The 24,964-nt window shown below is 51.3% G+C and overlaps 2 protein-coding genes across 3 annotated transcripts; one reads left to right on the top strand and one right to left on the bottom strand.

Annotated features, from left to right (window-relative positions):
• Positions 1-10,082: 10,082 nt before the first annotated feature.
• On the top strand, positions 10,083-14,510 carry NRL (neural retina leucine zipper). Its single transcript, XM_066343443.1, has 3 exons — positions 10,083-10,947; positions 12,567-12,974; positions 13,862-14,510. Exons 2-3 carry the CDS (start codon positions 12,594-12,596, stop codon positions 14,192-14,194), a joined length of 714 nt encoding a protein of 237 aa, XP_066199540.1. The 5' UTR covers positions 10,083-10,947; positions 12,567-12,593; the 3' UTR covers positions 14,195-14,510.
• A 2,441-nt stretch (positions 14,511-16,951) lies between these two features.
• CPNE6 (copine 6) lies at positions 16,952-24,151 on the bottom strand. 2 transcript variants are annotated; one of them, XM_066343095.1, is made up of 17 exons: positions 24,062-24,151; positions 22,565-22,736; positions 21,916-22,095; positions 21,112-21,186; positions 20,875-20,949; positions 20,659-20,742; positions 20,478-20,567; positions 20,017-20,121; positions 19,699-19,785; positions 19,418-19,477; positions 19,025-19,158; positions 18,887-18,941; positions 18,745-18,796; positions 18,293-18,426; positions 17,943-18,179; positions 17,274-17,448; positions 16,952-17,158 (listed from the first exon to the last, which is right to left on the bottom strand). In XM_066343095.1, the coding sequence occupies exons 2-16, from the start codon at positions 22,730-22,732 to the stop codon at positions 17,311-17,313; spliced, it is 1,674 nt and encodes a 557-aa protein (XP_066199192.1). In that variant the 5' UTR covers positions 22,733-22,736; positions 24,062-24,151; the 3' UTR covers positions 16,952-17,158; positions 17,274-17,310. The 2 variants fall into 2 exon arrangements, with proteins under 2 accessions (XP_066199192.1, XP_066199193.1); XM_066343096.1 differs by having other exon boundaries at positions 22,565-22,780; positions 24,062-24,132.
• Between the last annotated feature and the right edge of the window lie 813 nt (positions 24,152-24,964).

Below are 24,964 nucleotides of genomic sequence, written 5' to 3'. Positions count from 1 at the left end.
TTGAAGTCCAGTAGCGGGGTTTGGGCATAACATTTCTCCGTTTTCCTAGGGACTGGGCAGCCTGAGCCCCAGGCTCTTCTGATTTACAGGGCCTCAATGCTAAGGTCCCTCAGTCTCCGGCTGCCAAATCCGTTTCTTCTCCCGTGTTGAGGGCTCTCTTCTGCCTTACCATGAAACAGTGGTGTCTCTCCGCTGCAGTCTTCTTTGGGTCTCTGCCCTGGTCATTTTTTCCACATTTCCCTGGAGAAAGCATCTGCCCCACCTAACTACCATCATAAAATCCTTAGGTAATTTCTCAAGTTAACGTTTCCATCCAGACCTTTCTCTTCAACTTGAGAGCACTGGGTATTACACCAAATGCCACAGCTTCTCAAACTCAACATGTCTTTGGGAAGCATCCACTCCCCCTTTCCGGTAATATAGCACATCGATGTTCCTCCTCAGTCTGTGTAGTCATGTGGGTCTCCTGGGGGTAGGTTCTCAGCTTGGCCAATTTGTATGTTCTTTGTTCTGACTTCAGGAATTGGAAATGTTCAGGAATGGACACGAGGTCCCTCTCTGGGGCTTTTTCTGTAAACTTTCAAAGTAAGCTCCTCTTCTGCTGGAGTTGCTGAGCTGGTAGACTATAAGCCTGGGTGTCAATTTGTCATTGCAAAGCAGGAACCTGCCTGAGATGGAAGCCATCCTAGAGGAAGCAGAGCAGAGGGATGGAGAGAAACAGATTTGTGATTATCAGTTATAGGCATCAATAAATTTCTTCTTTTACTCAAGCTAGTTTTAAGTGGGTTTCTGCCATTGGCAACAGAAATAATTTTTTTTCTTCTTTTTCCAAACGAGAAGAGGGGAGATAGAGAGACAGACTCCTGCCTGCACCCTGACTGGCATCCATCCAGCAACGTTCATCTGGAGCCATGCTCGCAACCGAGCTATTTTTAGTGTTTGAGGCAGAGGTTCCAGTGAGCCATCCTCCGCATCTAGGGCCAATGCACTAGAACCAATTGAGCCATGGCTGCGGTAGGGGAAGAAAGAGGGAGGAGAGAGAAGGAAGGGGAAGGATGGAGAAGCAGATGGTCACCTCTCCTGTGCCCTGACTGGAAATCGAACCTGGCACATCCACATGCTGGGCAGATGCTCTACCACTGAGCCAACCAGCCAGGGCCAGAAATAATCTTGATTCTCAGATTTCTCAGAGTTCTGTGTTGGAACATAGTGAGACAGAGCTGGCCTCCAACCTTGAGCTTTCTGCTGGCCCTTTTCTCTTCCATCCAGGCTCCATCCTGCACTCAACCTCATGTGTATGTATTTGGGACTCTTCCCTCCAATTCCATTATCCCAACTTTGTCCACACCTACTTGTTTGCCCCTTTGGGGCTAAAGGTGTGCACACTGGTGCAACCTACTGAAGTTCATTTTCTCCATAATCCTGCCTCTTCTTTCGTGGTTCCTTATCTCAGCAGATGGCTTCACTATCCAGCTAGTTACCTCCGAGGAACCTGAATTAGACAATTCCTTTTTATCCTCCATAGCTTACCAGATACCAGGACCTTTGGATTTGTACTTCACAATTATCTCTCAAATCTGTCTCTATCCCTATAGCCACTGCCTCAATTTAGGGCTTATCTCTCACCTGGTTTCAGGTGATAGCTTTCAAGTCACCTCTTGGCCTTCTGCCTTTCCAAATGTTACTTTTCCTTTCTCCCACCGAGCTACCCTCCAAACTCCTCACTTCAGGACACATTGGAGATTTAAGAGAGGATAATGTTTATTGTGTGGACACTAGGTGCCAGCAGCTTTACATGCATAATCTGTTTCACAGCAACCCTATTGCAGATGTGTCCACAAAGGCTTGGAGAGGTTACGTCATTTGCTTAAAGTCACACAACTGGTCAGCTTGAGAATTGGAGTCTAAATCCAAGTCTGGGCCCTGGCCGGTTGGCTCAGTGGTAGAGCGTCGGCCTGGCGTGCAGAGGTCCCGGGTTTGATTCCCGGCCAGGGCACACAGGAGAGGCGCCCATCGGCTTCTCCACCCCTCCCCCTCTCGTTCCTTTCTGGCTCTCTCTTCCCCTCCCGCAGCCAAGGCTCCACTGGAGCAAAGATGACCCGGGCGCTGGGGATGGCTCCTCGGCCTCTGCCCCAGGCACTAGAGTGGCTCTGGTCGCAGCAGAGCGACGCCTCAGAGGGGCAGAGCATCGCCCCCTGGTGGGCGTGCCGGGTGGATCCCGGTCGGGCGCATGCGGGAGTCTGTCTGATTGTCTCTCCCCGTTTCCGGCTTCAGAAAAATACAGAAAAAAAAAAAAAAATCCAAGTCTGACTCTAATTACCAACTTTTTTTCCCCACTGAAGTTTTATATTGTCCCCTTGATTTATAATTTTAAAAAGTGAGAACACATCACTCTTAGACTTAAAATCCCTTTAAGGCTTCCTTCTTATCACAGGGCAAGTGATGTCCTTTATAATCTGTTTCCTATTTATCCAACTATCACCCCATCTCCTTACTTGCCACTTTCTGCCTATATATGGAACTCTGCAGTTTTCAGAGCACTTTTGTGAATCCTTCCTGCCCTTACGATTTAAATTAAATATCACTTCCTACATGAAGTAAGTTTGCCCCTTAGGAGGAACACCTGTCTCATCTCTGTTGTTCTATACTTTGTATGTACATACCTATCGTTTTATACTTATCACACTTTATTTAGTTGTTTTTATATCTCTATAATGCTCACCAGAGTATTAACTCTTTGAGAGAAGGGCCCAAATTTTAGTCTTGTTTTTTTTAATTCAGTGAGAGGAGGGGAGGCAGAGAGACAGAGTCCCACATGTGCCCCAGCCGGGATCCACCCAGCAAGCTCACTAGGAGGTGATGCTCTGCCCATCTGGGGCATTGCTCCATTGCTCAACAACTGAGCTCTTTTTAGTGCCTGAGGTGGAGGCCATGGAGCCATCCTTGCTTCAATCTAGCCATAGCTACAGGCGGCGGGGGGAGAAAGAGAGAGAGAGAGAAGCGGGTGTGTGTGTGTGTGTGGAGAAGCAGATGGACACTTCTCCTGTGTGCCCTGACTGTGAATCAAACCTAGGATGTCCATACCCCAGGCCGATGATCTACCACTGAGCCAAACGGCCAGGACCTTAGTCTTGTTTTCATCCTAGCTCCCAGCAGACTCAAGTCTATATTTGGCACTTAATAAATATTGATTGAATGAAAGAATGAACAAGTCCCATATTTCTGAATCCCACCCTTACTGATTTTTCTTCCTTAACTTTAGGCAGATGGAGTTAGGGGCTCCTAGGACTTTGGTGCATTACTCATTCCTCTTTATCTGCCACACTTTTTTCAGTTCCTTGGCCCTCCTGAAAGCCTTGCCCACCAGCTGGCCCAATGTCCAGAGCATATCACTAGGGGGCAGTATGTGACCAACCCTGCTCTCTGGTCTGAATTTCTCCTTTCCAAGGTCCTGGGTGGGGGTGGGGGGGATGTTGGATGGCTCACAGATCCCCTCTAGTGGATGCTGTATTGTGCTGCCCAGATCCCCCCTTCAGGATCAGGGTGCTCATTGTCCCAGCCAATGAGTGTTGGCGCCTGATGACTCATGGATGAATGTTTCTCTGAGAACTACCTGTGGCTGAAGGGAACTGTCTTGTCTAATGCAATGCCTTTTTCCTGGGATAACGTGTATTCTAAGACTGGTTGATGTCGGTGTTCAAAGGCATGGCCCTTTGCACCGTTTGACTGTGAAGGTCCATCCCAGATGCAGAGCTCCTGTGGAATCAGCTGAAGCCTGTTCTGTTGCAACTGCAGCACATTTCAACTTTTCCCTCTGCCCAGACCTACTCCTCTTACTCCCTTTGAAAGTCTTCCTCAATGAGCCACCTGAATACGAGTTTACATCTCAGAGTTTCTTTTCAGCTTAAGATATCTCCAAACTCAACTTAGATACTGCGTTAACCTCCTTGTCTGACTCTGATTCCATTTTTCCCCTCTTCCACACTATACCCAAAGTGATCTTTTTTTTTTTAATTTTTAATTTTTTAAATTTTTTAAAAAATTTATTCATTTTAGAGAGGAGAGGGAGAGACAGAGAGAGAAGGGGGTAGGAGCTGGAAGCATCAACTTCCATATGTGCCTTGACCAGGCAAGCCCAGGGTTTCGAACCGGCGACCTCAGCATTTCCAGGTTGATGCTTTATCCACTGCGCCACCACAGGTCAGGCCCAAAGTGATTTTTTAAACAATGTGAACATGTCTTGTCTCTACCAAAAACCCTTCAGTAGCTTCTCACTGCTCTTACTTTAGATAATTTTAATTTATTAATTTATGTAAAAGATTTTATTTATTTATTTTAGTGAGGAGAGAGAGAGAAAGAGAGAAGGGGAGAAGGAGCAGAAAGTATCAACTCACATATGTGCATTGACCAGGCAAGCTCAGGGTTTCAAACTGGAGATTTCAGCTTTCTAGGTCAATGCTTTATCCACTGCGCCACCACAGGTCATGCTAGATAATTTTTATAAGAGTTTATTTGAACCAAACTGATGACATATGCTGAGATCTCAAATGCTCCCAGTTTCTCATGGCTCTTAGAAAGAAGTCCATATCCTCCTGACCGGATGGTGGCGCAGTGGATAGAGCGTCGACCTGGGACCGTGAAGACCCAGGTTTGAAATCCTGAGGCTAACCAGCTTGAGTGCAGGCTCATCTGGCTTGAGCGTGGGATCATAGATATGACCCCATCGTAGCTGGCTTGAGCAAGGGATCACAGGCTTGGCTGGAGCCCCTGGTCAGGGCACATAAGAGAAAGCAATCAATGAACAAGCCACACTACGAGTTGATGTTTCTCATCTCTCTCCCTTCCTCTCTATCCCTGTCTGTCTGTCTGTCTGTCTGTCTCTCTCTCATTTTGGCCCACAATGCTCTGCATGATCTAGTACTAGTGGACTTCTCTACCCTCACCTACCACCATTCTTCCCACCTTTTCTGATTTCTACTCTCTGGCTTTATTGGTCTTTTCTCAGTTCTGTGGACATGTCCACATCTTTCCTACCCAGATCCTTTGCAATATTGTTCCTGCAGCTTGCAACCCCTGCCTTCTCCAAACTTCCAGGCATGATCACTTCTTACTTCTTACTCACCTGACCAGTTTCAGGTTTAATGTGACTTTCTTTTCTTTCCTTTCTTTCTTTCTTTCTTTCTTTCTTTCTTTCTTTCTTTCTTTCTTCCTTCCTTCCTTCCTTCCTTCCTTCCTTCCTTCCTTCCTTCCTTCCTTCCTTCCTTCCTTCCTTCCTTCCTCCTTCCCTTCCCTTCCCTTCCCTTCCCTTCCCTTCCCTTCCCTTCCCTTCCCTTCCCTTCCCTTCCCTTTCCTTTCCTTTCCTAGAAAGGCAGGGAGAGAGAGACAGGAACATTGGGCTGCTCCCGTATGCACCCTGACTGGGGAATCACACCAGCAATCTCCATGCTCCTGGATGACACTCCAACGAGCCAAGCTGTCCAGCCAGGGCTTGTGTGGTTTTTGTTTTTCTTTTTGTTTTTAGACAGAGAGAAGAAGGGAGAGGGGAAGGGAGGGGGGAAGGAAAGCACTGGTTTGTTGTTCCACCCAGGCATGCATTCATTGGTTGCTTCCCGTGTGTGTGCCCTGACTGGGGATCAAACCTGCAATCTTGTTATTTCTGGATGACGCTCTTAACTGACTGAACTAACTGGCCAGGGCTTTGTGACTTTCCTTTTTTTTTTTTTTTTTTAAAGAGACAGAGAGAGTCAGAGAGAGGGATAGATAAGGATAGACAGACAGGAACGGAGAGAGATGAGAAGCATCAATCATCAGTTTTTCGTTGCAACACCTTAGTTGTTCATTGATTGCTTTCTCATATGTGCCTTGACTACGGGCCTTCAGCAGACCAAGTAACCCCTTGCTCGAGCCAGCGACCTTGAGTCCAAGCTGGTGAGCTTTGCTCAAACCAGATGAGCCCGTGCTCAAGCTGGAGACCTCTGGGTCTCCAACCTGGGTCCTCTGCATCCCATTCCGATGCTATCCACTGCGCCACCGCCTGGTCAGGCTAGATTAGGTCTTCATGAAATAAAAAAATCTCATAGCACCCTGCCTTTCTCCTTCATAGCACTGACCTCAGTTCCAATGGTTTGTTTTCAGATAGGCCTATCCCTAATATATTGGGCCTCAGGGCAAGAGTACAGATAGAGGCTCATAAGCCTTATGTTTAAACATCTAAAATGAATAACTCAAGCTAACAAACTGTTAAATATGTTCTACACTTCTTCCTTCACAAATATATACATGATGGTCTTGGTTCAAATTTAGATTTTATTTGGAACCCTCAGGATTCCACAGTAGAATGTGGTGGTGTGGGGAGAGCCACCTTTCAGTCACCTGTCCCACCCCTGACACCATCTTGTACTATGAGGGTCCTCATGTGCATGTATGTGAACCTCTCTGTCTACACATTCCAATTCTGTCCACAGTCTCCTGAAAACAGCCATCCCTTGGCTACCCATTGGGCCTAGGGATGTGTGTATGGGTAGTGTGTTCTTCCCTTGGGCGAGCTATGGAAGAGGTCTGTCTGAACTCTATAGTGGGCTTGGGGTCCTTTGGGCAGGGAATTCCTAGGTATCTGGAATGTGGCCCAGAAGGGGGTTGGGGTTGTGGGCAGAGGAGGCCTGGTCCTCCATGAGACACAGCTGAAAGAGAACCAGAGTGGAGCCTTCCAAAGCACAGGACTCAGGGTTTATGTTCACCAGTCTATAAGCTCCACAAAGGCAGGGCTGATATCAGTCTGATTTACTGAAGTCTACCCAATGCTTAGCACAGTGCCTGGGATAGAGTAGGTGTTTAATAACTATTCGTCAAATGAATGTAAGAGGTAGACCAGAAGAGCTTTGAGGATTTGGACCCATTACTGAAGATCTGGATACCAAAAGCCAAAACTAGGAATGAGAACCAATCTTACAGGGCTCCAAAGATGGATGCAGGACCGAGGAGATAGTGATAACTTTCTGGATTACTGACTCTGTCTCTTCTCTCTTTCTTTCTTATTTTCTACTCCACTTCTCCAGGCCCTTTGCCTGCTTGGCCCTCTTTCCCCATGTTCCAGAACCCCTCAGTCCAGACCTTTCTATCTTTTTGTCCTTTGGCCATTGCTCTTTCTTTGTGACTGATGACTCTCTGTCTGTTCCTCTTTATTCTTTTAGTTCTTGGACCTCAATCTTACTTGCCTTTGTTTCTTTCTTCTACCACTCTTGCTCTTCTAGTTCTTTGCTCCCATCACCTCTCTTGTTACTATTATTCCCTTCTTGGTCTCCTCCCAGAAGCCTTCCTCTCTCTTTTGGTTCTCTATGTACCTTTGCCCATCTCTTCCGTGTGCCTACATCCTCCTGTCTCCTTCAGTCCAGAGCCCTGGTGAGCCCTTGACTTGTTCTGCCCTCTGTCCCAGGTCTGTGCCCACTGTCTCCTTAGCTAAGTCTTTCTTCTTCCCTTCCTCTGTTCTCTCATTCCTAGAGCCTATCTGGCTTCACCTTTTTCATCCCCACTTTTTTGTCCCCAGATATCCTTGAGCCAGTCAATGTCATACACATCCTTTCCACTCCCCACAGAGGACCCATTAACCACCTCCTGGGTCCCCAGTGGTGGCCGCAGCCTCTCCTTTCCATGTCCTTGGTCCTTTCCCCTGGCCCAGCCCTCGGTCCCCAGACACCTTTTCCCGGTCAGTGGTGCCTGGTCTGAGCCCCTAGCAGCTCAACCTGCTTGAGCTTGTTTAGTCTGACTCCTTTAGTCCGTTAGCAGCTTAGCCCTCCCACCTCTCCTCTGAATCCTCCAGTAAACAAGAGATCAGTGCAGACCTGACAGCTGCTGGCGGGTAGGAGGGGAGTGTCTGGTCAGGACAGACCAGGCGTAAAAAAGGGGGCTGCCTTCAACCCTTCCTATTTCTTCTTCAACCAGGGAAATTCTGGGATCTCTTTACTGGCTGTTCGCCTTAGAGCCACATACTGTGGGCATGTGTGTGGGGTTCCCTGTCTCTATGATCCCCACTCCCATGTTGTGGCTTTGTTTCCAGGCCTTGGGCTTTTTGGCTCTTCTACAAAACAGCACTAAGTCCAGGCAATTTGACTGAGAAAGCTTTGTTCTTGAATAATGATAATGGTCTCTGCTCCACAAAATAGGGGCCAGGTGTGGGAAGAGAAAGATGTCATCTGATCTAGGACTTCTTAGATGTGTGTAGAGAACGTGAGAGGAGAGACCACACACAAACACATACACCATGGGAAGCTGAGTCTGTTGTAGGCATTCTGTAGACCAGTGGTTTTCAACTTCAGTGTTCATCAAAATTGCCCAGAGGGCTTATTAAAACAGAGTTTTTTGGCTCCATTCCCAGAGTTTCTGATTCAGTAGATTTGAGATGAAACCAGAGAATTTATATTGCAAACAGGTTCCCAAGCAATGCTGCTGATCTGGGGACTACACTTTGAAAACTATTGATACTATTTTTAATCATATGAACCTCCCCCCTTTTCACCCAACACCTAAGGCTGGAACTAGGTTACTTTTTATAAATGATGATTACTGGGGCTGAGGAATACCCATTCCTTCTCTGGGTTGGGAAAGAGGATTTGTTAACCCAGTGGTTCTCAAAGTGTGCTCCAGGGCGCACTAGTGCGCTCTACAAGATTTCCTGATGCGCTCTATGGTATTCCAGAGAAATATGTGCCTGTTGGGGACCAAAAAACCAACAGGGTTTTTGGAGTTTAGATTTTTGGGGGACAGAGGTGTGGGGAATTGGCTGTAAACTGACAGTCTGCCCAACCCCCCACCTCACTTGCCTGATTAGGTTGCAAAGGCTGTTAAGCTGTGGTGCTGGATTGTTTACACTACCCTCCATGTTCCCCAAAAAGACTAGAGGCAAGTTTCTTATATCCTTTGTATGGTGTATAGTTAAGATGATATGTATGGTGGGGCTTTTGGATTGATGATGAAACATAAGGAATTCTCTCTTAAAGTCTTTTGGATTTCTGTAAAAGAAGAATATGTGGCAATATCTAAAAAAGCTTTGGACATTTTACTACAATTTTCAACATCCTATTTATGTGAATTAGGATCTTCTACCCTCAACACAAGAGTAAAAAGAGAGAAATTCTTCAATGTATTGATGGGAAAATGAGAGTTTGCCTTTCAAATATATGCCCAAACATTGAAGAAATTGCTAGGGCACATCAGGCTCATGTTTCTCATAAACACAAGAATGAAAAAACTTAACACATTCATGTGGAACCTGCTGAATTTACTAAATCTTACTAAGAATGTATCTAGAGATATAAAAAGATAACTTTTTTGTCTTTTTTATTTTTTAATCCCTCTTTTTTACAAACTCTAAAAAACATAACTCAAAAAATGTAACATAAAAATGTTTTTTAATGTCAGAATAAGTTTAATTTTGTCTTATTTATTTTAATTACCGTAAAAGCATGCTTGGACTTTATATTTTTTCTTTAATATTTGACTTAATTATTATAACATATTTCTCAGAAATTTGTATATAGTGCACCTACAATTATTTGTAGGATTTTATTTTTTTATTTAAAAAATTTTTTAAAAGATTTTATTCATTTGAGAGAGGAGAGAGAGAGAGAGAGAGAGAGAAGGGAGACACAAGGGGGAAGGAGCAGGAAGTATCAACTCCCAACTTCTCATATGTGCTTTGACTGGGCAAGCCCAGGGTTTCGAACCGGGGACCTCAGTGTTCCAGGTCGGGGCTTTATCCACTGCGCCACCACAGGTCAGGACTTATTTGTAGGATTTTAAATGCGCCCGACTTCAAAAGTTTGAGAACCACTGTGTTAACCTCATGGGAGGGTTTGGGTGGCCTCAGAATACAGAGAAATAGCTTTTGACTCTTGGAGTTCTGTTCCAGTCCAGACCCTATTTAAACAGCTTCAGACAGGTTTAAACATCTCCTTAGCTAATTCCTAGTATCCCTGTTCCAACTTCTACTCAGGGATGATAACTCTAAGAGGTGTTAGGGGATTAGGCTGAAAATGTAGGTCACCCACCAGCCATCTGGGAACCAGGATGAGTGAGAGAGGAAGAGAGAGGGATAGAGATACACACAGGGAAAAGATGAAAGGAAGCAGAGGGCATATGAGGGCAGTTACAAAAGTCTCAGATGGATTGATGGTGATTAGATTTCAGTATCCCATAGTGGCCTGGAAGGAAGGAGCAGAGTCTCCCATTCTCCCTTCTTCTGCTCTTTCTCCTAAGTCGAGTTGTCTGTCCTGGGGCTGGGTCAGCAAGTGTGGAGGAGACTGAAGATTGAATGGTCAAGACCTGGAGATTCATCGTGGAGTAGATGGCTTCTCTTTCTGATGTGACAGCTTTGAGGGTCATGAGGCTAGATATAGTAGAGTGAGGCAGGGGGCAGAAATGTGAGGATTCCTGTAAACAGAGACACCCAACAGTCCAGGTGAGAGAGCGTTCGGAAGAGCTTGTACTTCCCAAAAACATTGACAGGGTGAGGGCACTGGGAGCTTGTTTGGCTCTCTTTTCTAGTCCCAGACCTTCAGTTCCCAAGGGCTGAGTGTTGTGTTCACATGAAGATGTTGGTCTGCTTTAGGGAGCTGAGCACCTGTGAGTCAGACTGTCAGTGAGGAGCTTTGTTGGGGAAGATAACCTTTTTCCTTCTTTGAGAACAGGCATACTTGTCCTTTCTTCTTGTCCTCCCCCCCCCCCAGGCCAATGAGATAGGCAATGATCCCCTTTCCTCATTGGCTGAAGGCCTAAGGACCACAAATGACCTCAGAGAGCTATCCCTTTAAGAGTGCCCCGTGGGCTCTGTGCCCACAGCCCCCTGTTCTGAGCACAGAGGCACAAAGCCTTGTTCAATGGGGCCTCCAGTCTCTGGGGAAGCTGTGCCTGCCTGGCGCTGACTCTGACCACATCACCTCTGCCATCCCTTAGGTGAGTATGCCCTGGGCCTTCCCCGAGCCCCCTTCTCCGATACCTGCTGTCTGCTCTCTGTTGTCTATTTTCAGGAGTCCTCACACTCAGTCCCCTACCCCAATTCCACCCTGACTGGCTTTATGTCCCTCACTGCTATCACATCAGAAAGACAAACAAGCCTCCTCACCTCTTCATCTAATTCTCTCTGGACACCTAACAGTGTCTCACCATCTTCTTATTAGTTCTTTCAATCTGTGTCTTTGTTCCTATCTCCTCTGTCCAGTCAAGGGTGAGGAGCTCAGTAGATAGGGCAACAGCCCTTCCTTTGTACAGGAGGAGAGACAGCCCTTGTCCTTCCTCCTGCCTCTTTGGGCAGAGCCTGGGGTCTGACATGTGGTTGGAAAGAGGGATACCTAAGTTTGGGGCATCAAGAAGGAGCCAGACTCTAAGGCCTGGGGATGAGCACTCCCTGCTTTGCCCCTTCTAAGGCTATGGGTGTGGACACTAAAACTGGGACCTGAGCTAGGGCTTAGGACTTTCAGGCTGGGAAGACTCTCTGAGGTCATCTAGCCAGGGGTTCCTCAGGTGAGCACATGCCCCATGATTAATTACAGGGAGGAGAGCTCCTTGGTGACATAAAGTTTGGTACTCTGTGTTGAAGTTGAACAGATGGTTACTGAAGGACTTCTCAGATTAATGTAATATGCTGCTGTGCTCTGTGAATGTGCAAGAGGTGGGGATGGGAGGCAGCATCTCCCCAAACTATCTGAGCAGAGACCTGTTCCTGGGTATTTCTCAGACTTAATGTTTCTCAGATCACTCTTTGGAACATGTTAAAGTCTAACCGCCTTCACTGAACAGACGCAGAAACTGGTGTCACAAAGGGGAAGGTGATCTGCTCAAGTGCACAAAACATGGGTGGGGGGGTCTGAATGGAAGGAGGAAAGACAGTCTCGGTCAGTTCCCCTTGGAGAGATTGGCCTTGGGGAAAGTTGGTGCCACTCAGTCCTGATCTTTCTAAAACTGATCCTAGGACCTTTGTATTTTCCTTGAAGAGTCTCTCATTCTTATAAAAGGGATTCCCTGATTGATTAATCCATAGAATAGATGCACAGTAAGGGTCTTCCATATGCAAGGCATTGGCTTGCGTGCTCTGATAGAGAAGTACAATAGTAAGTTAACCTTATGCATATATCAAAATTCACAGCATACATGCTTTCCATTTTCCTAAAATATACACATGCTCTGTCACAGTTAATTAAGCAAATTTTTAAAATTGCTTGGAAATAGAATGATGCCCCTGAGATGACAGAGCGTCTCAGCACGTTCCAGCACTATGGAGCACTGCCATATTCCTCTTGTTTACCACAGATCTCAGAGGCACCAGTGGGGCCAGAGGCTGTACTAGCCTCTTCCTCATTCAGGCCTTTAAGCTGCTTGCCCCTGGTCAGGAGCCCCTGCCACCTGGAAAGTTGGCCCCCAGTCCAGAGGTGACTATGCGGGGAACAGGGCTGCGCCATCACCCCGGCTTTTCACAATTCGGGCTCCAGGGCCCTTGGGCTTTGGGGGAGAAGGTTTTGGTGAAGGAAGTTGGCAGGCGGCCTCCAAGTGTTCCAAACATCTGCTCTTTTTTGCAGGTGTGCCCCTCCCAATCTAGCCCCAGAATGGCACTGCCTCCCAGCCCCCTGGCCATGGAATATGTCAATGACTTTGACTTGATGAAGTTTGAGGTAAAGCGGGAACCTTCTGAGGGAAGATCTGGCCCCCTCACAGCCTCACTGGGCTCCACACCTTACAGCTCAGTGCCTCCTTCACCCACATTCAGTGAGCCAGGCATGGCGGGTACCACCGAAGGCCCCCGGCCAGGCCTGGAGGAGCTGTACTGGCTGGCCACCCTGCAGCAGCAGCTGGGGGCTGGAGAGGCACTGGGGCTGAGTCCTGAAGAGGCTGTGGAGCTGCTGCAAGGTCAGAGCCCAGTCCCTGTTGAGGGACCCCACTGCTACTACCCAGAAAGCCCAGAGGAGACAGGAGCCCAGCATGCACAGGTGAGTGATCAGTGAGCTGGTTTGAGGGGAGACAGGGTGAGGGAAGGAGCTCCTGGACTGGTAGAGAGACAGAGGGCAGGGGAAGGGAAGAGGGGCCCTTGAAAGAAATCAGAGTATACAACCTTCTGCTCCCTCCTTTTTCTTCAAATGGAGAGAAATGAATAGGCTGATCCAGGAGGAAGGAAAAGATAAAGTTAGAAGAGGACAGAGAAGGGAGAGTTGAGAATTAAAGGGCATTGGGGAGAAGGCGATTACCAGGAGGTAAACAGACCGTGTGTGTTAAACAGGGAGAGTTGTGAGTGGAATGGAGCGGAGTTAAGACTGTGAACGTTAATAAGGTTGGCCTTTTCAAGACATCGTTCCTCCCCAGCCCCCAACCTTCTCAGAAAGGATTGGGATTCATCCTATTAATTATAGACACAGATGGGGGTGTTGAGGGCATTAGGATGTAATCCAAATCCTTTGAGGGTCACGGGGTTGCGGCCTTCAGGACAGAAGAGCCAGGTGTGTTGGAAAGGCGGGGTGTATCAGGGCGCGGTTCCCCTGGAGACCTGTGGGCCCGGAGACGGATTCTAAGGACAGCTCAGTGGTGCCGCCGGGTTCAAGTGCAGACCTGGCTCGCCTGACTGTGGAGAGGTGGGCCGGGCCTGCAGCGCCGGGCGGGTCCAAAGGGGCGTGAGTTCCCTGGCTAGGACCGAGGCGGGGCTGGAAGTGTTGGGACGTGGGACGGGGTTTGGACTCCGAGATAGAACCAGTGGTAGGGCGAACATTCAGGGAAAGTCGAGAGCCGTAGGCGGGACCTTTCTGGGGGCGAGGCCAGCCTAGCTTTGGGACTTGAGTGAGGAGCCGGTGGGACCCTGCCCTGTCTCTGCCTGCCCCCTCTGCAGCTGGTCGAGCGGTTTTCCGACGCGGCGCTGGTGTCGATGTCTGTGCGGGAGTTAAACCGACAGCTGCGGGGCTGCGCGCGCGACGAGGCGCTGCGGCTGAAGCAGAGGCGCCGCACGTTGAAGAACCGCGGGTACGCGCAGGCCTGTCGCTCCAAGCGGCTGCAGCAGCGGCGCGGGCTGGAGGCGGAGCGTGCCCGCCTGGCTGTCCAGCTGGACGCGCTGCGGGCCGAGGTGGCCCGCCTGGCCAGGGAGCGAGACCTGTACAAGGCTCGTTGCGACCGGCTGTCCTCCAGCGGCCCTGGGTCCGGGGACCACTCCTACTTCTTCCTCTGAGCCGCTTGGGGCCATGGAGTGGTGGAATAGGTGGTGGTGGTGGGGCACCATCCAAGAGGCAGCTGTACCGTTCACTAGGTGGTTACTTAGCGCCTTCAGGTGCTACACACTCCTTTGTATGGCCACAGCAATATCGACATACTTCCTGGACCCTCAAGGCATGTTCCGAGGTTAGATGATGGTAATTTTCTGGGAGAGGTTCTCTTCCCCTCAACCATGCTATACACAGAAAACCTCTACCTTTGCCCAAATCTACCTGGTCAGGATACTGAGATCTGCAGGAGCCAGGGCCAGGCACTGTGTGTGTGTGTGTGTGTGTGTGGGGAGGGGGGGGGGGTCGGGGGTGGGAGGGGAATGGATGATGGCTCGATGACACAGTGCATGGGAGGTGAGGGAGTGGTACAGCTTCTTCCTCAGTTTAGATTTTAATTCAAGGTTTTCAACCTGTAGTGCATTAGGTGGTAAGTAATAATAAGGCTGTATTTTCATTCTGGGGCTTGTAACCTCCCCATTTAGGACTATTGCATTTTCAAGATTTTAATTCCCCGGAGCAAGAAAGACTAGGAACTTTATCTGAAGCTTACTTCCTCCTATCCAACCCAATGGCCTCCAGTGCTCAGAGCTGCAAAGGCCTGAGGAGCTCTGGGGGTGGTTAGTGTGGGCTGAGAGAGTACCGTGGGCAGTAGTCTGGAGACTTGGGGGCTAGTCCCAGCTCTGCCACAGGGTACCTCTGTAATCTTGAGTAAATCATTTGCTCCCTGAGTCTTGGTTACCTCATCTACTCATTTGTATCGATGACTTCTGATGCCTCTCCAGTTCTGGTATCTCCTTAATGTGGGAGTCTAATGGTCTCCCAAGACAGCCTCGCCAAAGGGACTTCCTGTCTTGCTCCAGCTTCCTGGCTGCAGCCTAGGCAGTGGATGAGCCCATGCACTGGTCCTCTGCTGCTCCCTGAAGGCTGCCTTGGCCTCCAGACCTACATAAGGTGACCCTGCTATCTCCTGCCTTTCTGAGAGCTGAAGTGAGACTTTCCCCAGCATGACAAGGAGCTGAGAGAATGCAGCTTTTGTGAATAAAATTTGAAGTCCAGGCAGAACTTTACTGGCTAATGTTCCTATGATTTTAGAAGAGTTCATTCTTTATCCTTGCTCCAGACTTGTGGGGGGGGGGGGGGAAGGAGGGGTAAAGAGAGAGAAAGACAGTGAAAGAGAGAGAGAAAGAGAAAGAAACTGACTGAGAAGCCCCCACCTGGGCCCCCACATTTCAGTTCTGGAGATCCAGTGAAAATGGGGTGGAGGAGTGGGGATAGAGCCAGATGGAGCCTACCTCCCACCACCATTCATAGAAGCCCAGGAGCATCAGTGCCTGGGCCAGGAATGTCTGTAGCTATCCTGAGGTCTCAGAGTTGCCATGGTAATCCAGCCCTCTGCTTCAGCAGCCTATGGTGAGAGTGGATGGGGGATCTGGGCAAATCAGAGGCATTGAACTGGGAGCAGCAACCTCACCAGCTACTGTCACAGGTCCTCTGATGGATGTAATAAATGAGGAGAAGCAGTCGGGTAGGGGGAAGAGGCTCTCATATGTCTTTCTTCCTTTATGCTCCTATCCACCCCCTCTCCAGCTGTCTCTTCCCATCCCAGTTCTTGTCCCCCCCCTTCTCTCTTCCCCAGTTCATCCTTCCTCCAGGAGCCTGCAATGGGCAGCCTCTCTTCCATCTTCCCTGGGATTTCTTTCTCTTTTCTCCCCCTTCCACCAATGGTTATTGGTTACTGGCTACCCTCTCTGGCTGTGGCTGGTTCACAGCACCTTTAGCCCCTCTTCCTTCATGCTCTCCACACACATCATTGAGGGGAGGGACTGGAGCATGGAGGGTTCCTCCAGGTGCCCGGTTTTCTTCCCTCACTCTGGATCTCCCAAGTCTTGCCTGTTCTCTGGAGCTGCAATCCAGACCCACTGCTGATCTTGCACACTTTACTTGATTGGTTGAGGCACACACATGGGCAGAGATGCCCATCCACAGGCACCTACACTTATACACACAATCAGGCCACAGATACTTACACCTGGGTCACAAGATAAGGATCACACAGATACTTCCCACACAGAAGTTGTACACTAGTGATTAAGAGCGTGGGAACTTTGGTCAAATGGGTCTGGGCTCAAGTTCCAGGCCTACTGGTTCTTCTTTAGCTAAACAATAAAGTGTACTGCTATTGTTAATGTTATTGAGAATACATAGCTGGACTTCCTGAACCATTAAGGCCACACTCATGGAGAATCAGGGATGTGCAGTGCATGAACACACATACACATTCACACAACCAGGAAAACCAGGTGGCACAGACCTGAGATGCTCCCTCTGTATTCATAATTCACTGGCAGACCAGCTGCCCTCCTTCAGTGCCCACACACTTCTTCTGGGCCCCACCCCACAGCTGTGTGGGGGCTGAAGTTCAGCCCCTGGGGACTCAGCTGGGCTTCTCTGGAGACAGCTGTAAAAGGCATTATCCTGCCCTTGACAGCCCCTTATTACCTCTCCTTCTTTAGTAATTAACCCCCATGGTGTCTGGACCCCCTGGGAGTGGGAGATGAGGATGGGGGCCCCTCAGTTCTCTTTGGTAAATATTTGGGGTGAAATTGTACAGACATCTGGTTGCCTGGTGAATGCTGATCCTTTTCAAAAGGTGCTGGTCATCATTTCTTAATGGTGTTTGTGGGTGCTACAGACTGCCTAGTGGGTACCTGAGACATGATGGGTAGAGGCTGAGGAACTAGGAAGGGTTCCCTTTATTGATGGCTGGAAAGTCAGGATCACTGAACAGAGTCATTGAGGGGCCACAAGGCTGATGCTGGGGCCTGGAAAGATGGGGCAGGGCTCTCCACTCACTTCCAGGACACAGGGGGCACAGCTGATCCAAGAGGGAGAGGCACTGTCACTCAAGTCACAGGAGTCTGGACAGGCACCTGGGAGAGGATGGGATAGTTATAAGCACCCTCCTCTATACTACACCTGGCCAAGGTGCTCCACCAAGCCCCACCTTGCACCCCAGTGTCCACTCTTTGGGCTCTCAGGACTCACTGAGAGACTGAGGGAGTGTTGGTCCGGTTGGAGGCAGTCATGGGCTAGAGCTGGGGGTCGTAGCCGGTGTGCCGGCCCTGGGCGCTCCCGGGCTGATGCCCTGGCTGGCGTAGTACTCCACCACCTGTCGTGGCACCTCGGCCAGGACGCACTTTGCCAGCGCAGAGGGTGCAGCCTGCGGGAGAGTGCAAGGGGGTGGAAAGTTTTAAGGAACCCTTGTCTAACTAGACGGTGGCTCAGTGAATAGAGCATTGGACTGGGACACAGAGGTCTCAAAACCCTGAGATCGCGGGCTTGAGTGCGGGGTAGCTGGCTTGAGCAAAGGGTCACTTGCTCTTCTATAGCCCCCTAGTCAAGGCACATATGAGAAAGCGATCAATGAACAACCAAGGAACTGCAATGAAAAATTGATGCTTCTCATCTCTCTCTCTCTTCCTGTCTGTCTGTCTCTGTGTGTCTCTCTGTCTCTCTCTCTTTCTCTCTCTCTCTCTCTCTCTCTCACTCACTCACACAAATTGGTTAGGAACCCAAGCGTAATGGGCGGGGCCAGGTGGAAGGGGAGGGGCTTCAGACTGGCCCTCTGGGCACCCTTTCCAGACACCGACATGGCGGAAGAACCATGGGGTATGAAGCGCTGAGGAGTCCTGGGAAGGGGCTTCGGACACTCACATCCTTGAAGTCCCGGAAGGGCACGAACTGGACGATGTCGCGGGCCGCGGGCACCCCTCGAGGGCAGCGCAAGGGACCGTCGTCGCCATCCAGCAGCCTCATGTCGGAGAAGTCAGCATTGCCCACTCCCACTATGATGATGGACATTGGCAGGCGGGAGGCGCGCACTATGGCGGTGCGGGTCTCAGCCATATCGCTCACCACGCCGTCTGTGAGCACCAGCAGCACCGAGTACTTCTAAGGGAAGGTGAAAGGGTGGACGGGCATTGGCATCTGCCCCCAAACCAGGCCCTAGCCCTGGCCTCACCCGAGGATACCCAAGCATAGCCTGGTTGCCTGCTTTCTCTCACCGTGGCTTGGTGGGTGCTCTGCTCCCGCTGGGCTGGTTCTGCCACACGGTTGATGATGGGGGCCACGTTGGTGGGGCCATAGAGCTGGATCTGGGGCAGGCAACGGCGGTAGGAGGTGATGACCCCCGAGATCTCTGTGGGCAGAGGTGAGGCTGTCAATGATTAGCAGGGAGTTCTTCCTGACACCCCTTGAAACAAGGAAGTGTCCCCCCCCCCCCACCTAGTTTCTTAGTAAGTAGGAGAGTTGGATGTTCCAGGCACTGGGGCAGTTAGGTGGGTAGATCATGGGCCAGGGCCTGGAAGTCTTACCAAATGAAGACAGGTGCTGGATGGGTAAAGGAACAGGGAGCTGGGCCCATGAGAATGCAATCTGTGCTCTGGCATGGGGTGTGCAGGAGTGTGCAGCAAAGTGTATGGGGGAAGGCGGGGCTGGTGGGAACCTCCCCTCTTACCTTCACATTCCGGATTTTCCGGGTCAAAGTTGATAGCAAAGTCATGGGACACCTGTGAGGGTAAAGCAAGAATAGAATGGGGATCATTCCTTTTTTTCTCACTCTCCCACCATCTCCTCCCTTTTCTTGGCATCCAGCCTACCTCGAAGTTGGGAGGGATTCGAGCCCCAAAGCCAAACGCTGGGAACCGCTTATCACTGGGGAGAAGAAAAAGCGGTAGGGTCCATTGGACAAGGCCTCCCTGACTGTCTCTCCTTCACCCTCACCTCCCCTGCTCTACCTGTCATAGTCTTGGCAGATGCCTCCCACTGCACGCAGGGCCTGCAGGTAGTGGTTGGGTTGGCGGGGGCTGAGGCAGTGTAGGGACTGGCTGCTCGTTGGGTCCCCATTGGAGGCAGTGAAGTCGATGGCCACCTGGAGGAGGTGGGAAAAAGGACTTGCTGCATCCCTGAGAGCCAACAGAGAGGCTAGGCCAGAACTAGTGTCTGTAGGGAGCACTAAGGTGAATCTGGGCAGGCCTACAGGTAGCGTCACTATGGGGTGGGGTGAGGCGTACAGAGGGACAATGCTAGGCTCATGAGAGGCCTAAGCAAGGCAGAGGGATTCAGGACTCCTATTCACTACGGGCTTAGCTCCTCCCTCTTGCCTGTGTCCCCATACCCTGGGCCTTTACCGTGAAACTGATCTGGCAGCCGCCCATGATGTAATCCAGGAAGGTGTGCACCTTTTCCACCTGGTAGAAGCAGGGGAGGTAAGGTGGAGGGATGGTCCTTTGAGGAGAGAGCTAAGTGGGGCTTCTGTGGGGAAAGTGGGGGAACCAGAGTTTTTGAGGTCAAAGTTGGAGGTGGTATAGGGTAAGGGTTTTTAGTTCCCAGAAGCAAAGGAAAAGTTGAATGTGAGGCTGCAGTAGGGTTTAGGGCTGGAGCGGGGCTTGAGGCTGGCCCTGGGATTTACCGTGCACTGGGCCAGCACTATGGTCCCTGAGCTCTTGTAGTTCTTCTTCTTGTCCCGATATTTAGGGTTGATGCAGTCCCACTGCATCTAGACCACACAAACCCCAAAATCCCCAGTCACAATTCCCTCAGATGACCCGTCATCCCCCTTCAGCAGAGCCTCCCAGAACAAGACCTCTGTGGCTCAGTCCTCAGACTGAGCATGGGGACTTTCCACTCTCTCCACCTCCTATCATGTATGGTGACCTCTTCAGCATCACCCTTAGGATTTTCCCAGGGATCTTGGGGGAGGACACCTGAGGGGGGGGTCTTGTGATACCTCTTTTCCAGGATTTGCTGTTCCTTCCTGCATCTCCTGGAAGGTGCTAGTGAACTCTCCAATGAAGTCATGTTTCCCACTTGAGTCATAGTCATACACCAGGAACTGAGAAGGAAGGGGGTGGGGTGGGGTCAGGGTCAGGGATGGTTTGCAGTGGTTCCTGGGGGAGGGTGAAGGACTCAAGAAGGTAGTGGCCTAACATTTCCTGAGCCCAAAAAGATGAACTTAACCTGCCCAGAGAGGCCATCTGCTAAGAACTTCATTCCTTGGCTCAATCTGGCAGGGGCTTTGGCTTCTGATAAAAGGCACACATGTAGGAACATTGGGCTGTGACCAGTTCTTCACAGTGGGAAGATCTTATCTCATGGGGGAGAGGAAGGGAGCTTGCTATACTCAGGAGGACGGTCTCAGACAGAGGCTGGATGCTTCAGTAGGCTGCACGTGCTTGGCAGGGACTTCACCTTGAGTGGCCGGTTGATGTCACAGCTGCATAGGGAGTGCAGGGACAGGCGGAATGGCTCCCAGCTGGGGTTCAGGTTGTTCTTCACCACCTTGGAAAGGCACAAGAGAGCCAGTCACCTCCTATTTAGGTTTCCCTACTCTGTTCTTCCTCCTTGCTTTCTCATAGCCCCAGGCACCAACCTCGGTCCTCCAGACCAGCTGGTCACTTTGGTCCCCATTGGTCTTATAGATCTCCATGAAAGGGTCAGACTTGCTGAAAAAATCCTGGGGTCATAGGGGAAAAGACCCATGAGCCTCGTGAGGTGTGCAGGGGGAGGTGGCTAACACCGAGAACAGAGCAGTGTTGGGACCCTGGGATTTGTCTTGAGTGGGGGGCCTGGACTCTGGGGTTTCAACCTTGTTGTCCAGCTTGTGGGCTCTGAAGGTGAGCTGCACATAGTCATTGGTGCCAGACACCTCCTCGGCCACGATCTGCAAGGGGAACACAAGTGGCAGGATTCCCCCCTACTTCCCTACCACAAGGGCCACCCTTTCCCTTAAAGGGGGCCAGTCCTGGGTATGATATCACCATGGATGTCCATGCAGGGGCAAAGAACGCCCTGGCCAAGGGTGAATACAGGGGACCTTGCCTACCGTGATGGTGGACTTGCCCGCAGTCTTCCCGTTCTTCAGCAGTAATGGCTTAGTGACCTTGGTTTGTGACACAATCTGCAGATGGATGTAGAGGGAGACCCAGATGAGATGCCCCTTGGCCAGGGTCTAAGGGATAGGGGCCATAAGTGCCACTTGGCTAGGGTTGGACTTAATTTCCACAGCAGCCTTAAGGTAGGCACTGTAACCCCTATTATTGCTAAGATGAGGAAGCTAAGGCTCAGAGAGGTGAAGTATCTTTTTTATTTTTATTTTTATTTCTTATTTGAAGCTGGAAACGGGGAGAGATAGTCAGACAGACTCCCGCATGCGCCCGACCGGGATCCACCCGGCACGCCCACCAGGGGCAACGCTCTGCCCACCAGGGGGCGATGCTCTGCCCCTCCGGGGCATCGCTCTGCCGCAACCAGAGCCACTCTAGCGCCTGGGGCAGAGGCCAAGGAGCCATCCCCAGCGCCCGGGCCATCTTTGCTCCAATAGAGCCTTGGCTGCGGGAGGGGAAGAGAGAGACAGAGAGGAAGGGGGGGGTGGAGAAGCAGATGGGCGCTTCTCCTGTGTGCCCTGGCCGGGAATCGAACCCGGGTCCCCCGCACGCCAGGCCGACGCTCTACCGCTGAGCCAACCGGCCAGGGCCCGAGGTGAAGTATCTTGCCCAAGGCTGCACAGTCAGTGAATGGTGGGGTTGGAGGTCCAAGCCTGTAATGAGCTAGCTCCAGAGTTCATACTCTTTTATTTTGGATTCAGAGACAGAAGCTGATGGGGGTGGGGTGAAGTGGGAATGCAGACCTGGCCCAAGGTGCACTCTGTAGAGCCAAGGAAGGTGTCATTGCTGGGGCTGGTGGCTCCATCCTCAGCATCAAACACATGGAACTGCAGGGGCTGCTTTTCCTCAAAAAAGTATTCAAGGGCCAGCACCCGGGAGAAGACGGGGTTGGAGCAGGAGCGCAGCACCTCCGTGCGCTCCACCTGTGGCAGGAGGGTGAAGGCCCTCTGGGAACCCAGGTGCAGTCCCCTGGGCCACGCATCAGGCCAGCTTTCCTTGGGTTTGCACCCCCCCCCAGGGACTAGCTCTTCCCTCCCTGGGCTGAACCCCTGAGCTCAGGGTGCCTCTAGCTCACTAGACCATCAGCCCTCTGCAACTCTCATAAGGCGTTAGGGATCAGCGCCCCTGCCTGTGGGGCCATCTCAGGACCCTCGGAGACTCTGGGCTTTAGAAAACATAAAATGGTTTGTGTTTGTAATGATGGCATGCCTTTCACCACCATTACTCACAGCCTGGAAGAGGCCCCTCAGGGTCTTCACATTCCCCTCTTAGGTTTTTGTTCCACCCTCCCCTCCTCCTCTGCCCCTCTCCCCCTCTTCCCCCTCCCCCAGCCTCCTTTCCCGGGCCAGGAGGTTAGTGAAGGAAAGACCAAGCCCCTGAGCCCACTCTCACCTCCACCCACTGCTCATCAGAGCAGACCTTGAGCAGCACGCAGGGGTGGGGCTTGGTGAGTGTGTCTCGGTCCAAGAGGCCATGGCAGGATACCCGAAGCTCCACCCGCGAGGCCCCCAGTGTCATGGCTGGGGGCTCAGGCACCCATCCCATCTCAGGGTCCGACATGTCACTGCAAGGACAGAGCAGATGGCCGGGACACTGGAAAGGGAACCCCTGCCAGGGGAGGGGTATTTATCTTCTGGAAACCTGGGTCTCACCCTCCTTTGTTCTGCTTCCTGAGGCCCGGACCTCATGGACCTCCTGTTTCCCTGCCCTTTCTGGGCTTCGTTTCCCCTGGGGCTCTGAGCAGAAGAGGACAGAGGACTTGAGCCTCCCAATTCTGCACAGCTGTGTGTTTCTGTCACCCCTTCTGGCCTAGTATGCATGGGTAGGGCTGGGCAGGGCTGGGGGTTGCAGGGGCGGGGGGGGGGCTTCCTGGCAGTCTTGGCTCCTAGGCTATTGATTGATCCACACTTTTTGCTGCCTCAGCACCTTCTGCTATTTCCCAACTGATGTTTGAGCCAGCGCTGCACTCAGTCTTGGCACGAGGGAGATGAACTGGGGAAAGGGGGATGGGGAGGGGGTGCTCCGGCCCCGAGAAGTCTGAAGAGGATGGGCCTCAGGAATGGAGCTGCAGTGGGCAGGGGTAGGCATTGTGGAAGGTGCTCTGGGGGCTGTCCCTGTTTCCCTCCCCCCACTCACCTTCTACTTGGCTGACGGGAGGGAGAATGGTGGGCTTGGGGAGTTAGAGGCAGAGCCTCATTCCTGCTGAAAGCTCCTCCAGGTTCCTGGCAGGGGCTCCCACTATGACAACTCTCTCTTTCCTCCCTACCTCCCCTGTTCTCACACTTCTTGGCAGCACTGGCACTGTCTCTTAGCGACGAGATTTTTGGGGAGCTGCAGCCCCCTCCATGCTGCCCGTGGGATGCACGCACGCCACCCTCCCCCAGCAGTGGTACCAAGCCTTGGGCAGCAGCAGGAAGGGGTGTGCTGGCCCGAGTTCATGGCTGGTCAGTTCATCTATCTGTATCTGTCCACGTCGCAGGGTGAGGCTGTCTGATCTCATGTCGTGCTTCTCCCAGTGAGTGTGCATTAGTGTGTTTGAATGCTCCCACCCTGTGTGTCTGTCTCCTCGTTGTGTGTTTGTCTCCAGGAGGGTGTGACAGTCCCTGTAGGTACCTCCCTCAGAACTGGGACCCTTCTCTGGCTGGGTATCCCTCCCCATAATGTGTGCCTTTCTGGATCTGTGAGGGAGGGTCTGGGTTGTGGGGCACTCTGCCTTCCAGCCATGAGTCTCCGGGCTTAGCCTATGAAATGGGCAAGGTCATGTGGTAGCGAGGGGATCGGACAGAACCGGAGGCTTCTCTGGGGGTTGGGGGGGATGTTGTTACAGAGGACTGGACTAGGCTGGACTGGGCGGGGCTGAGCTAGGCTGAGGAGGAAGGGGAGGCTCACCTGGGCTTTAGTTGGGGGTTCCACTCTTCGGCTCTGGCCCTGGCCCTGACTCCCTTGCTGCTCCAGCCGCTGGTGCCAGCTCCGGCTCTGGCTCTGCTGCTATTTATGGGGCCTGGATTGGAAGGGGGGGTGGCAGCACCGGCTCCCTCTCTTCCTCCCCCCCACCCCGCAGAGACCAGTTGGGAGGGAGAGGAGGGGAGGGGCAGGGCCGCTGCCTGGGAGGGAGCCACAGAACGGGGTGGAGGGTGGGCTGAGGGTGGCTCAGAGGCAGGACCCGCACAGACACAGTGACACACATCTTCTCCTTCACACCACACCCACAACCAGCATCACAGAGATGCACACATTGTGGCAGTGCATGTGCGTGCACACATTCACACCGGGAAATGATGGAGATACACACCCACGACTCACAGGCTCACACATATCTTGACACGCACAGATGCTAGCACATAAACCCACTGTGACACCACGACAGTTATAGCCCTGCAGATACACAAAGGGAAACATACTCAGTCTCACAACATTCTCCACATCATACTTGTTAGGGATATCTGCACGTATAAAAGAGCATTGAGCTATACTTGTCACACCACATATACAGTCTCACCAACCCAAATACAACAGAATGGAGATCCTGACATGCTCTTTAAAAATCACGCTGAACCTCATAGCTCTGAGAATAAGGCTCAGTGTCCCAGATAGTTTTTAGCAGAGAGACACAAGGACAGGGACACAGTTGCTTCAGGCACAATCTCACATCCTGGTCACAAAACCAAGCCCCTGAAGACAGGGTTGCCCAGTGGGGACACGTGCTGAAGGACTGATTCCAGAGGCATCTTCCTAGTACCTACAATTTACCACCCCCCTGCCCCGTGATTCCTTGTGGGAGGGGCCAAGCCA

The sequence above is a fragment of the Saccopteryx leptura genome, chromosome 6, assembly GCF_036850995.1.
Source record: "Saccopteryx leptura isolate mSacLep1 chromosome 6, mSacLep1_pri_phased_curated, whole genome shotgun sequence".
Taxonomy (NCBI): Eukaryota; Metazoa; Chordata; class Mammalia; order Chiroptera; family Emballonuridae; genus Saccopteryx; species Saccopteryx leptura.
The sequence above is the reverse complement of the archived record's forward strand: the minus strand, read 5'-3'. Positions and strand labels throughout refer to the sequence as shown.

Excerpts from the sequence above, each read along its gene's own strand:
- NRL (XM_066343443.1), top strand. The coding sequence starts at position 12,594 with ATGGCACTGCCTCCCAGCCCCCTGGCCATGGAATATGTCAATGACTTT. Across the intron at positions 12,975-13,861 it reads CAGGAGCCCAGCATGCACAG|CTGGTCGAGCGGTTTTCCGA; the intron begins GTGAGTGATCAG and ends CCCCCTCTGCAG.
- CPNE6 (XM_066343095.1), bottom strand. The coding sequence starts at position 22,732 with ATGTCGGACCCTGAGATGGGATGGGTGCCTGAGCCCCCAGCCATGACA. Across the intron at positions 21,187-21,915 it reads CAGAGTGCACCTTGGGCCAG|ATTGTGTCACAAACCAAGGT; the intron begins GTCTGCATTCCC and ends ATCCATCTGCAG. Across the intron at positions 18,427-18,744 it reads GGAAAATCCGGAATGTGAAG|AGATCTCGGGGGTCATCACC; the intron begins GTAAGAGGGGAG and ends CTCTGCCCACAG.